The sequence below is a fragment of the Lynx canadensis genome, chromosome B3 (assembly GCF_007474595.2).
Source record: "Lynx canadensis isolate LIC74 chromosome B3, mLynCan4.pri.v2, whole genome shotgun sequence".
Classification (NCBI taxonomy): domain Eukaryota; kingdom Metazoa; phylum Chordata; class Mammalia; order Carnivora; family Felidae; genus Lynx; species Lynx canadensis.
The window spans coordinates 24406477-24419482 of NC_044308.2; the positions used below are offsets into that span (position 1 = coordinate 24406477).

The 13006-nt window shown below is 43.2% G+C and overlaps 1 protein-coding gene across 3 annotated transcripts in view; it reads right to left on the minus strand.

Moving 5' to 3' along the window:
* ATP10A (ATPase phospholipid transporting 10A (putative)) overlaps window positions 1-13006 on the minus strand; it is a 190262-nt gene that overhangs the window by 36232 nt on the left and 141024 nt on the right. For all 3 annotated transcript variants that reach the window (XM_030317580.1, XM_030317579.1, XM_030317578.1), the window contains exons 4-6: window positions 2302-2408; window positions 1778-1909; window positions 590-720 (exon numbers count right to left, since the gene is read on the minus strand). In XM_030317580.1, coding sequence (XP_030173440.1) covers window positions 590-720; window positions 1778-1909; window positions 2302-2408 — 370 coding nt within the window. The remainder of the gene's footprint in view (window positions 1-589; window positions 721-1777; window positions 1910-2301; window positions 2409-13006) is intronic.

Below are 13006 nucleotides of genomic sequence, written 5' to 3' on the forward strand. Positions count from 1 at the left end.
TAATGGTAACAGTAATAATGATAATAAAAACCAATGCTGCAAAATGCAATGTGATATCCTGAATTGAATCCTGGAACAGATAAAAGCACATTAGTACAAAGACTAGTAGAATATGATGTCTAAGATTTAGTTCATGGCAAAGTACCAAAGTTAGTTTCTTGTTTTAGACAATGCACCATGGTAATATAATATGTTCACATTAGGGGACTCTGGGTAAGGGACATATGGAAACTCTCTGTACTCTTGTTTGTAACTTGTCTATAACTCTTAAAATTATTCCAAAATAATAATTTTGGGTTTTTAAGAAGTAATTGAATGGAAAAATAAAACAAACACAATGATCAAAAAACCAACCCCCAAAGCTTAAGAATTTTAGGAATAGCAAAGGAGAAAGTTAACTTGAAAAGCACCCAAAAAGACCCCATAGAAAAATTAGGTGGAAAAGTAAGTAAGATGTAATACATTAGGCAGGTATATTTGTGGTCCTCCCAGATGCAAAATTTGTAAGGAAATTATCAGCAGAATAAGATGACTTTAAATTCTTACCAGATAAATAAAGCAATTATCATATGGTACTTAGTACTGTTACCTGCAGAACTATTATCATTGTCAAAAATGAGTAAACTGCAGCTGTGACTGGGGATAAAGAGCTGCCATCAGACTCAGGGACATCAAATAATGATTTCTTCTCTTGATACCGCCATACCCACAGTCCATGTCCTATAGCAACGTTCAAAAAGAAACATCATACATCTAAATGTTAAAATAAGACACTGCTACTGCAAATGAAAGCAAAACTTCAAGACTTGACACAGGCACATTTGGCCTCCTTAGTCTGCCTTGCCATGTAAGACAGCAAAAACACATGACCAGTACTGGTGGCACCAACAAGCAGACTGCTGGGAAGCACTGGTTCTTAGACTCTTCCTCATATCAGGCATTTCCCATTGCTGGTACTGAAAAGCAAATGGTCATAAGGCAGAAACTGGATATGCGCTGGCAGCTATCAATGGGAAATCCCCAAGAAGATTTTCCCAACATGTGCCTCAGAAAACATCAGTCTTGCCATTTGGCCCTGGATACTTCCCATTACTAACCTTTGCTACAGATTCAAAATGCAGATGTCATAGACTCCCAGAAGCCAATGGCAATGCACATATTTCATTAAGTGGGTCACACACCTATCTGATAACAGAAATCCTTTTCATGTCCCATACACCTGTGTTTTTTACCACTGAGCTCCACGACCACGTCACACCTGTCTGCTTCATGACGGGGTCAGGGGATGTGGTGAAGACCATTTACCCAGAGATAAAGGCAGCATGCCAGGTCTGAAGGCCATCGAAGGCTGGAGAGTACCACAGCCTGTGTGCAATCTAACTGCTAACCCCTTCTTAGCACCCAAATACTTTTTTTTCCCTCTTCTCATGGAGTTCTCATTAGTAGCATTTGTGTATCTCCTGATATATTATTCTCAGTTTATCACCAGGTTACTAATGCTTCTTCTACCAGAATCATTACTACTGGTGTGATTAAACCATTCTTCCATCCAAGAAGCTGCAAGTTTGAAAAATAGTATCATTTTATCAAGATCTTTCATCTAGGCATCTCTAACATGCCCCATGTTGATACAAATGGCCCTTCAGTCTAAGTGGATGACAAATGTGTGTTTTAACTTTAGAGTTCTGGATCAGAATGAGTCGTCAGTAGCCCACCAGGCTCACCTGGAGGCTGTCCAGCAGTGCCCTCTTATTCATGACCCATGAAGGAGACTTACCGACCGCAGAAAACAGAGACATACAAACGAGGAGGAGGACACACCAGAGCACGTCGCAGTTCATCTGCCTCTCAAGTTGGCTGCGCTTGTAGCGGGGCCCGCTGTTGTTCAGCAGAGCCTTGGTTTCATGTCCTGCAGGGGAGCATGAGGGGCATGGTAAATCAATGCCCAACAGTGAAGTGTGGAGCTCCCTGACTGGTGAACTGAAGTACAGTGCTGCCATCCAATCATACTTACAGGCTAGGCTCAGTCGAAAAAGCAGGGTATAAAATTCATCTTAAATATGTAACCACCATGGAGAAACAATGGAAATAAATAAGCTAAAATGCTGAGAGAACACTTTGGTTAAGATACTATTAGAAATTTTGCTTCTGTTTTTCTGGTTTTCTAAGTTTTTACAATGGATACATGCTGCTTTTATAATCAGGAAAAAAAATAAAGAACAAGGAACAACATTCAAGAACGTACAGCAGAGGCGGCAAGCCAGCACTGTCACAGACTACCTGTGCCACAGCCACGCCTACCTGCATAGATGACCATGCCAACAACAGCTTCCGTGTTTCTGATGGTGCATCCTCGCAACAGCAGGTTTTCTTTATACAGCCCAGCCTTTTTCCCATTGTCATGTATACTGTTGAGGAAAAGGTAGCATGCATCACATGGATGCTTCCAAGCACCTCATGTCCCAAGAAGCACTACCTTGGGGAAGGAAGGCCTAGACACTGGTCTGGGAAGGGGCACGGGGAACTCCAAAAGTGGGTGGCTTGTCTCAGTGGATCTCTGCAAGAGCTGAGAGGGAGCTGGTGCTCACTAGTAACTGGGCAGGACTCCTAAAATCCTGGAAAATAGGGGTGCTGGGAGGATCTTTTCTTCTAGTACTTAGTCTTGACTCCAGTTCCCAGCATAGGGCACCTAAAACTCTTGTAATTTCCTAAGTGGTATGAGCATTAGCAGTATCTTTTGTTCTTATATTTGGTCTCTGACTCCAGTTTTTCCTGGCATAGGATACTAAATCCCTTTTAACTTTCTGGGTGATACCAGTGTCTTTTGTTCTAATGAAGCCAGTCTGGGTGGACTCCTAGATGGGGTTTAGTCACCAGAAAGACCAGGCCATGATTAGAAGCTTAGAGTTTTCAACCTTACCGCCCATTCTCTAGAGTGGACAGGGGCTAGAAATTAAGTTAATCACTGATGATGCCTATGTGATGAAGCCTCTGGAACATCCCAATAGTTGGGGTTTGGAGAGCTTCTGGGGTGGCGAACACATGGAGGTGCTGGAAGAGCAGGGTGCTCGGACAGGGCATGGAAGCTCTGCACCCCTTTGCACATACCTTGCTCTATGCATCTCCTCCATCTGGCTGTTCATTTGTATCCTTTATGATATTGTTTTATAATGAACTGGTAAACAGTAAGGAAATTGTTTTCTGAGTTCTGTGACATGCTCTAGCAAATTAACTAAACCTGAAAAGGGGATTGTGGGAACCTCTGCTTTATAGCACATCAGTCAGAAGGACAAGTAACAACCTGGACTTGTAACTGGCATCTGAAGTGAGGAAGTCTTGTGGGCCTGAGCCCTTAACCTGTGGGACCTGACACTATCTCCAGGTGGTGTCACAGGATTGCTTGATGTGTAGGAAAACCCCACAGGTCAGAATTGGTGTCAGCACTGCAGGCCTATTTTCATCACAAGGATAGACCACAGCTAGAGAGGGCAGACCTGGGAGCAGTGAGGCCTAGTTAGAAGTTGGCCAGGGAAGGCTGCCAGGTGGTCTGCCCACTTCCTGCTCATCATAGAGAACACTGCTCCTCATCAGTATCTTGTGTTGTCACAAATACACAAATCCTTCTTTTTCTTTGAGTTTTTATTTAAATTACAGTTAACAAAGAGTATAATCTTAGTTTCAGGTGTACAATATAGTGATTCAAAAATTCCGTACAATACCAATGCTCATCACAAGTGCATCCCTTAATCCCCATCACCTGTTTGGCCCATCTCCCCAGCCTCCTGCCCTCTGGTGACCATCAGTTTGTTCCTACAGTTATGAGTCTGTTTCTTAGTTTGCCTCTCTTTCTGTTTTCCCTCCATGTTCATTTGTTTTGTTTCTTAAATTCTACACGAGTCAAATCATAAGTTACTTGTCTTTCTCTGACACATTTTGTTTATGATAATACTCTCTAGCTCCATCCATGTCACTGCAAATGGCAATATTTCATTCTTTTTTTATGGATGAGTAATATTTCATTATATATATACTCTATTCTTTATCCATTAATCAATTGACAGACATGTGGGCTGTTCCCGTAGTGTGGCTATTGTAAGATAATGCTGCTATAAACACTGGGGTGCATACATCTCTTTGGATTAGTATTTTTGTATTCTTTGGGTAAATACTTAGTAGTACAATTGCTGAATTGTAGGATATTTCTGTTTTTAACTTTTTGAGGAACCTCCATACTGTTTTCCACATTGGCTGCACCAGTTTGCATTCCCACCACTAGTGCAGGAATGTTCCCCTTTCCCCACATCCTCACCAACACTTGTTGTTTCTTATGCTGCTGATTGTAGTCATTCTGACAGGTGTTGAGGTGATATCCCATTGTAGTTTTAATTCGTATTTCTCTGATAATCAGTGATGTTGAGCATCTTTTCATGTGTCTGTTGGCCACCTGTACGTCTTCTTTAGAAAATGGTTTCTTAATGTCTTCTACCCATTTTTTAATTGGATTATTTGTTTTTTGGGTGTTGAGTTTTATAAGTTCTTATGTACTTTGGACACTAACCCTTTATCAGATATGTCATTTTCAAATATCTTCTCCCATTCCATAGGCTGCCTTTTAGTTTTGTTGACTGTTTCTTTTGCTGTGCAGAAGATTTTTATCTTGATGAGGTCCCAATAGTTTATTTTTGTTTTCTTCCCCTTGCCTCAGAAGACATATCTAGTAAGAAGTTTCTACAGTTGATGTCAAGGAGGTTAGTGCCTGTATTCTCCACTAGGATTTTAATGTCTTCCTGTCTCACATTTAGGTCTTGCATCCATTTTGAATTTACTTTTTGTGTATGGTGTAAGAAAGTGGTCCAGTTTCATTCTTCTGCATTTTGCTGTTTAGTTTTCCCAACACCATTAGTTGAAGACACTGTCTTCATTGGATTCCATTCCACTGTCTTCACTGTATTCCATTGGATATTATTTCCAGCTTTGTCAAAGATTAATTGACCATACAGTTACAGATTCATTTCTGGGTTTTCTATTCTGTTCCATTGATCTATGTGTCTGCTTTTGTGCCAGAGCCATACTGTCTTGATCACTACAGCTTTGTCATATAACTTGGAAGTCCAGAATGGTGATGCCTCCAGCTCTACTTTTCTTTTTCAAGATTTCTTTGGCTATTTGGAATCTTTTGTGGTTCCATAAAAATGTTAGGATTGATTGTTCTAGCTCTGCAAAAAATGTTGTTGGTATTTTGATAGGGATTGCATTAAACGTGTAGATTGCTTTGGGTAGTATAGGCATTTTAACAATATTTGTTCTTCCAGTCCATGAGTATGGAATATCTTTCCATTTCTTTGTGTCATTGTCATTTTTTTTTTAAGTTTTATTTATTTTGAGAGAGAGAGAGAGAGAGCGAGCATGAGCAGGGGAGGGGCACAGAGAAGGAGAGAGAGAATCCCAAGCACTGACAGTGCAGAGCCTGATGCAGGCCTCAAACTCATAAACCATGAGATCATGACCTGAGCCAAAACCAGGAGTCAGACGCTTAACTGACTGAGCCACCCAGGTGCCCCAATTTGTTTTTTTAATGTTTATTTATTTATTTACTTATTGATTTTGAGAGAGAGGGTGGGGGGAGAGAGAGGGAGAGGGAGAGAACATGTGAGAGCACAAGCAGGGGAGGGACAGAAAGCAGGAGAGAGAATACCAAGAAGACTCCACATTGTCAGCACAGAGCCCAAAGCAGGGCTTGATCCCAAGAACCATGAAATTATCCTGAGCTAAAATCAAGAGTCAGACACTTAACCAACTGAACCACCCAGGCACTCCAATTTCTTTCATAAGTGTTTTATAATTTTCAGTGTATAGGTCTTTCACCTCTTTGGTTAGGTTTATCCCTAAGTATCTTATTGTTTTTGGTGTAATTGTAAATGGGATGGATTCCTTAATTTCTCTTTCTGTTGCTTCATTATTGGTGTATAGAAATGTGACAAATTTAGAAAAGGGAATGGTATTGGTTTCAGCAACATTTGCTATATCCTTTTTTCTTATAAAAAGTCATACAGTTATTAAAAACATTAATATATTAAATTTTAAATGTGGTACATTCCATTTTATGGGTTTCCCTGTTGTTTTGATTCAGAGAGACAGTCTAAGTATAAGCCACTGGTTTTCAAACTTATCCTCTTGATCCACTATGGATGGCCTCTCGTCATCCATGCAGCCAGAGCGCCCCATGCTAGGATCACAGTGGGACAGATATGGTCCTGGAGTCTGAAGAACAAGGGGAGGCCTTGGAGGCTTCTGAAACTAGAGTAGGGGTCCAGCCTACACCAGGCAGTGCCTCCAAAGGGGACTTCAGAAAAGCTACCTTCTCGCATCATCAGTAGACAGCCTCCCCCTCCCACACATGGATAGCCCAAACTCCTCTGTGGTTCTTGAAGCTCACCAACCACACCTGAAGGTGTTTTCCCTCACACCAGTTCTTAGCACAGTGCCACTGACATGAAATAGAGTTTGTACGCGGAGGTACGAGGTCAGAGGAAGAATACAAGGTTTCTGGGGAAACCATACTTCCTGCCACATCTAGACCTTGGTCACTGGAATGATGGGCCAGGGCTGCCATTCAATCTGAGACACAACCCATGTTCTTCACAACAAGGAAATGATTGTATTTTCTGGTGAAAAAGACAGGCTAAATCATAAAGACAAGGCCAAAATGCATGCTAGGGGGATGCATTTTCCACAAGCCTGTTACTTAATTGATACAGCATCAATGTTTCTGCAGAAGGTATGCAAAGGAACACAGTGGGGTATTCAAACAACAGTGTGTCTATGCCCCCATTTGGCAGTTCCAGGACAGAATGAGGTTTTGCTTTAAAAAAGATTCAAGACTGAAAACCTCACTGTTGGATAATGCATCAAGACCTCAGTATACATAAGATGGTACATATAAAACACCATTCCCACCTCTGGAATAAGAGATACCTATGGCCACAGTTCTCTTGGTAACAGCTGGAGATGGACACGATTTCTGAGGGAGAGTAGTAAAAAACAGTTTCAATCAAAGTTTCCATCATGCTTACACACTCAAAAAAAACAAGAAAAAACATTTTATATTAAGCCTTCTTTGATATGACATACTTTTTAGCAGCACTGCACTTTCTTTTTTTGCTTAACTTTTTTAATGTTTACTTATTTTGGAAGAGAGCACAGGTGCACATGCAAGTAGAGGAGGACAGAGAGAGAAAGGGAATGTGAGCAGGGGAGGGAGAGAGACAGGGTGGGAAAGAGCATATCAAGCAGAATCTCAAGAATCTCAAACCCCAATGAGGGGCTCAATCTCACAAACAATGAATGAGATCATGACCTGAGTTGATATCAAGAGTCAGCCACTCAACCGACTGAGCCACCCAGGTGCCCCAGCAATACTGTGCTTTCTTATCAGACCAAGCCAGAACAGAACTAGTTACCAGCAGGTGCACAGGCCTGTGACGACTACAGCCACAAGGACAGGCAGTGCACAGACATGAATGGCCTTTCCTGAGTGAACGGCCGTTGCATTAGAAGAGGGAGGAAGGCAGGCCAAACTCCAGAAGGATAGCTGAAGAACAAGGGGAAGGAAGACGATAGCCCTGTCTTGGTCTTCAGAGAGGAAAAATACTCTCCGAAGGCAAAACAGGCCCAAGGCCAAGCAGCTATGAGGCCTGATTCCAGGAAGACACACTCCATAATGTTGTCCTCAATACCCACTTCTTTGGTATGGGTTGATGTAAGCTCCCTGCCCTGTAATTCATTTGTTGAAGCCCTAACCCCCAGTACCATAGAATGTGACCACATTTGGACACAGAGTCTTTAAAAACGTAATTAAGTTAAAAAAAGATCATACGGATGGGCTCTAACCCCATGACTGGTGTCCTTATAAAGAGAAATTTGGACACAGAGATAGACAAGCATAGAGGTTAAAACCACATGAAGACAGGGAGAAGACAGCCTTCTGCAAGCCAATGAGAAAGGCTTCAGTAGAAACCAATCCTACTGATACTCTGCTCTCAGGTTTCCAGCCTTCAGAAATGTGAGATAATAAATTTCTGTTGTTGGGGTGCCTGGGTGGCTCAGGTCATGATCTCAGGGTCCTAAGGTTGAGCGCCATGTTCGGCTTCGTGCTGGACATGGTGCCTTCTTAAAATTTTCTCTCCCTCTCCCTCTGCCCCTCCCCTTGCTTGCGCATGCTTGCTTGCTCTAAAAACAAGCAAACAAACAAATTTATTTCTATTGTTTAAGCTGCCTGGTCTATGGTGACCCTGAGCACACTGACACATCCTTTAACATTTCATCTGAGCCTCTGAGGAAAGCTTTTCTGGTTCAAGTCTCCCGGCATCCTGACTCATCAAACCAATCTCTTCTAAATCAAAACTGCCCCAAAGTACAATGTGATGATGAGATAGCTGTTTGGTGAGAATGTCCTGTGCACTGGGAAGCACCACATGCAGGCTCCTTGGGAAATGGCAGAGTTTAGCTAATTAACAACCTGCCTGGCTGCTCTTTCTCAGGAATCGTAATGTCTCCCTGCCAGCACTGGCTGTTAGTAATGGGTCTTGCACGTCAGTCCTCGTTCCTCCCAGCATGTGAAGGTGCTAACAGGACCAGCAACAAATAGCAATCCATTGGTTCAAACACAGAGGTGCAAAGTATACTTGCTGCTGGTGTACTTGTCCAGGGTCACAGGCAGTAGCATGAGAGTTCAGGAACCTTGAACAGCAGCCTGCAGCTCTCTCCCTTCCTCCATAGGTCACATCACCTCCAGCACTTGGGCCCTCCTGTCTGCTCCATCCCAGATAGTGGTCCACCTTCACCCTGGTCACCATGACCAGCATCCTTGGGTGTCCTTCTTGCCCCCTCCTCCCTCATTTTTACACTCACTCAAACACCAAACCTTAATTTTTCTCTCCTCACTGGATATTTCTTGAATCCACCTCCTTCTTGCTCCCTCTGTACCTCACTACCCTAATTTAGGCTTCCACATTTCTCTGCTTAGAGCCTGCAACACACCCCTTGCTGGCCAGCATGCCACCAGCCTTGGTCCCTCTTATCCATTTCTCACACAGTCACCAAAGCAACCTTTCAGTGTGTGCATCTGAACACTGCATTCTCCAGAGCACATCCTGTGTGAGCTCCTTACTTCCTCATGCTCAATACACATGGCCAGCTGGCTCTGCAACACCTTTAGGGGTCCTTCCCATGCAGGCTTAAGGCTCCAGCCACCTCACATTGCACATCCTTCTACCCACACTGCCTCTCATCCCAGGGTAACCCATTAGCCTGGACAAGTCTGGCCTGTTATCCTGGGCTCACATTTTATAGCCTTCAGGAAGATTATCTGGGTTAAGCTCCCCAGGACCTATAGACAGGAAACTGTGCAGTATTCTTTGATGCCTCCTTCTTTGTGTCCACTTCTAAATGTGAGCTCCTCAAATTTTATTCTGTTCTGCAACCCAGATGCCTACCTCAGTGCCTGGGAAATGCGAAGGCTGCCTTGTCCCTGGCCTCAGGTTGGATCCATCCAATGGTGATGTCAAAAGGGCAGGGGAGTGAACACAGGCAAGGGAGGATGGGGAGGTTATTCCCTGGCACCTTTTGTGGAGAGAGCATTGGGCCGGGTATGTCCCTAGACCAGGGCTGTGTGACTCCCCAGGTGACTTCTTGACCTGAGTCCCAGGCGGCCACTCCTTCCCTGGAACCATTGGACTCACAGGGGTGACACTTCAGCTGCTACTAACTCTTGTAGCCGTACTCACTCCTGCTTCAAAGGATCTCCACTTATGTGAATTATCTACGTGTAGAAATAACTCAATTGTGTGTTTTATGCCAATGTTAGATTTTCTTGATATGTAAATATGTCAATTAAAAGTTATCAAGGTAAAATGAAAACTTTCCAGTTTTAATGAGTTCAGTTGGTGCAGTTATAGTTCATCTTAATGCCTGGTTATTGGTAATGAGAACATCTTGGACATAAACCCACACAAAGCTCCATCCAGACACTGGGTAGGAAGGGTGAGGGACCATGAGGGCTCTCCTGTTAGTAATGGTCCTGATGATGAAGGACCCAAAGGCAAGCTGAGGGCATACACAAGCTAGTAACTATCCCCACCCCCACTCCCATGGGATAGGTGTGACATTCCTCAGGCACTTCTAGCTGCCCAAGAACAAAGGAAAGGGAAAAACCAATGGTTAACTGAGGGAGATCACAATCATGCAGGACAGGAGTCTCCATCAGTTTACAAATGTCTTAGTAAATTACAAGAAAAAGGCAATCTTGGGAATCTCAGTCAGTCAAGCTCTGACTTTGGCTCGGGTCATGATCTTGTGGTGGTTCGTGGGTTTGAGCCCCACATCAGGCTCTATATTCAGAGCCTGACGTCTGCTTCGGATTCTGTGTCTCCCTCTCTCTCTGTCCCCCCCCCCCCCCCCAAAAAAAAAAACTAAACATTTAAAAAATAGGAAAAAAAAAGAAAAGAAAAATGAGGAAAAGAAAAAGTCAAATTTATCAATAGCCTAATCTCTAGAAGCCTATAGATTCAGTTTCCTGGAGCCCCAGCATCACCCTCCCCTCCATAATGATGTTGGGGAACAAAGGCAAAAGGAAATGGTACATAGAATTAAATTTCCATGAGGCTCCTGGGTGGCTCAGTCTGTTAAGCCTCCGACTTCAGCCCAGGTCATGATCTCAAGGATTGTGAGTTTGAGTCCTGTGTTGGGCTCTGTGCTAATAGCTCAGAGCCTGGAGCCTGTGTCTCCCTCTCTTTCTGCCCCTCCCTCACTTGCTCTCTCTCTCTCTCTCTCTCTCAAAAATAAACATTAAAAAAATTACACAAAAAAATTTCCTTATAATGTGCAGCCCATTGACAAATACTTGAGGCAGGCAGAGTATAACATTTTTCCAGGAACTCCCTATTGTCTTAATGCTAATACTTTACTAGAGGGAAAAACAACCTTAGATTGACAACAGCTGGGCCTCTGGTATCTTTGGAGTCCTCTTTAGTATATGGAAGTCCTTTTGGAGGCTTCTCTTTTGCCTTTACTTCCTCTAACTCCATAGCATATAACCAGTCATTCTTCACAACCCCAGTGCAGCTCTTTCTGCCCATGGGTCCTGTGCCCATGCTTTAATAAAATCACCTTTTTATACCAAAGATGTCTTAAGAATTCTTTCTTGGCCTTCAACTCTGGATCCCCACCACTCCAAAACCACATCACTGATGTCTCCTATAGGGTGACAGTGGTAGTGGAGTGTGTTATCTACAAGGTGGGGATTCTACCCCAACAAGCATGCTCAGGCTCGCAATGGCAAGTTCCCAGCCCTATAAGGTCAAATAAGGCTCTGCACCATATAGGGAGGGAGCTCAGAGCTCACTCTGTGGAGGACTCTGGGATAAGAAATAGAACCTGGCTTTTTACAACCTGAAATGGAATTTTAGTCCAGACCAAACCAACCAACCTCTCTGCTTTATTCCTAAGGTAAGTGAAAATATTTGATTGACTGGTGGCCTCAGAAGTCACCCACCATATGCCATGAAGTTGGCTGAGCACATCTGAGCAGGGTGCCCAGAGCTGCTGTTGGCATAGGGCCTCTGAGCTGATTCCCATTCCCATGGGCCTCTCTGAGCTGCAATGCCTCGGGGCAGGAAGAGGGCAGCCCAAGGGGTAGAGAACAATCAGGATTTGGTTAGTGCTTACAGGAATGTCTTAAACAGTGAGCATTAAAGTACACTGGAATAATGAAGCTCCTAACACTTTTTTTTTTTTAACAGCTTGAGATACATTTCACATACCATAAAATTCACTCATTTAAAGTGTATGTGGTTGAGTGTTTTGTTTGTTTTTTGTATATTCAGAGTTGTACAGCTATCACTATCATCTAATTTTAAAACATTTCCATCATCCTAAAAAAGAAACCCCAGATCTATTGGCAGTCACTCTCCATGCCCCTTCCACTCCCAAATCATGGCAACCATTAATGCACTTTCTGTCTCTAAATGATGTGGGAAACAAATGCAAAAAGAAAATATAGATAATATTAAATTTCCTTATAACCTGTAGCCCAATGACAAATATTTGAGGCAGGTAGAGGATGACATTTCTCCAGGAACTCCCAAATGTCTTAATGTTAATGCTGTGCTAGAGGGAAAAACAACCTTAGCTAAACAACAGCTAGGCCTCCAGGATCCTCAGTCTTCTTTAGCATATGAAAATCCTTTTGGAAACTTCCCCTGTCTTTATCTCCCCCAACTCCCAAATATATAATCAATTGCTCTTCACAACTCCAGCAAAGCTCTTTCTGCCCAAGGGTCCTATCCTCATGCTTTAATAAAACCACCTTTTTGCACTGAAGACATCTCAAAAATTCTTTCTTGGCAGTCGGCTCCAAACCCCAACACTTTCCACATCATAAACACATTCCTATTGGAGGCATTTCATACCAGCAGAATCACACACCAAGGCTAACACCTCTCTTATGAAGTGTTCTAATTCACCTCATGCTTCACCCAGATTCTTTCTCTCCATTCTCATGTCAGCCATTGTTATCTCCAGCATTAGGAGGAAGCCACGTTCTGAAATGTGGAATAACTTGCTCAGTCAGTGGGCAAAGCTGGAATTCAAACTTGGTTCTTCTTGCTGTAAATCCAAGCTTAGGTCTCCAAGTGCAAATAGCTAAAGTTTTAGTTCAGATTGGATGGTCCAAATATGAGTGAAACCTGCTGGTATAAATGGTGGCTAGGCTTGGCCTGATCTCACAGCCGGAGTGAGGCTACAGGGCAGCAGCTGAGTCAAGACTGAAGGAAGGTCACCCTCAGCAGATAATGAAAGCTAGCAAACCAGCAGACTAAGGAACTGGCTGCTGATCGGCTCCATGGGCCTAAACCGCAGATTTACCACCCAAGCTAGTCCCACCCCTGAGCATAAGGACCAATATGGGAACTGAGGTCTCCCTTTTCTCTGCCCCAAACAGGACACAGTG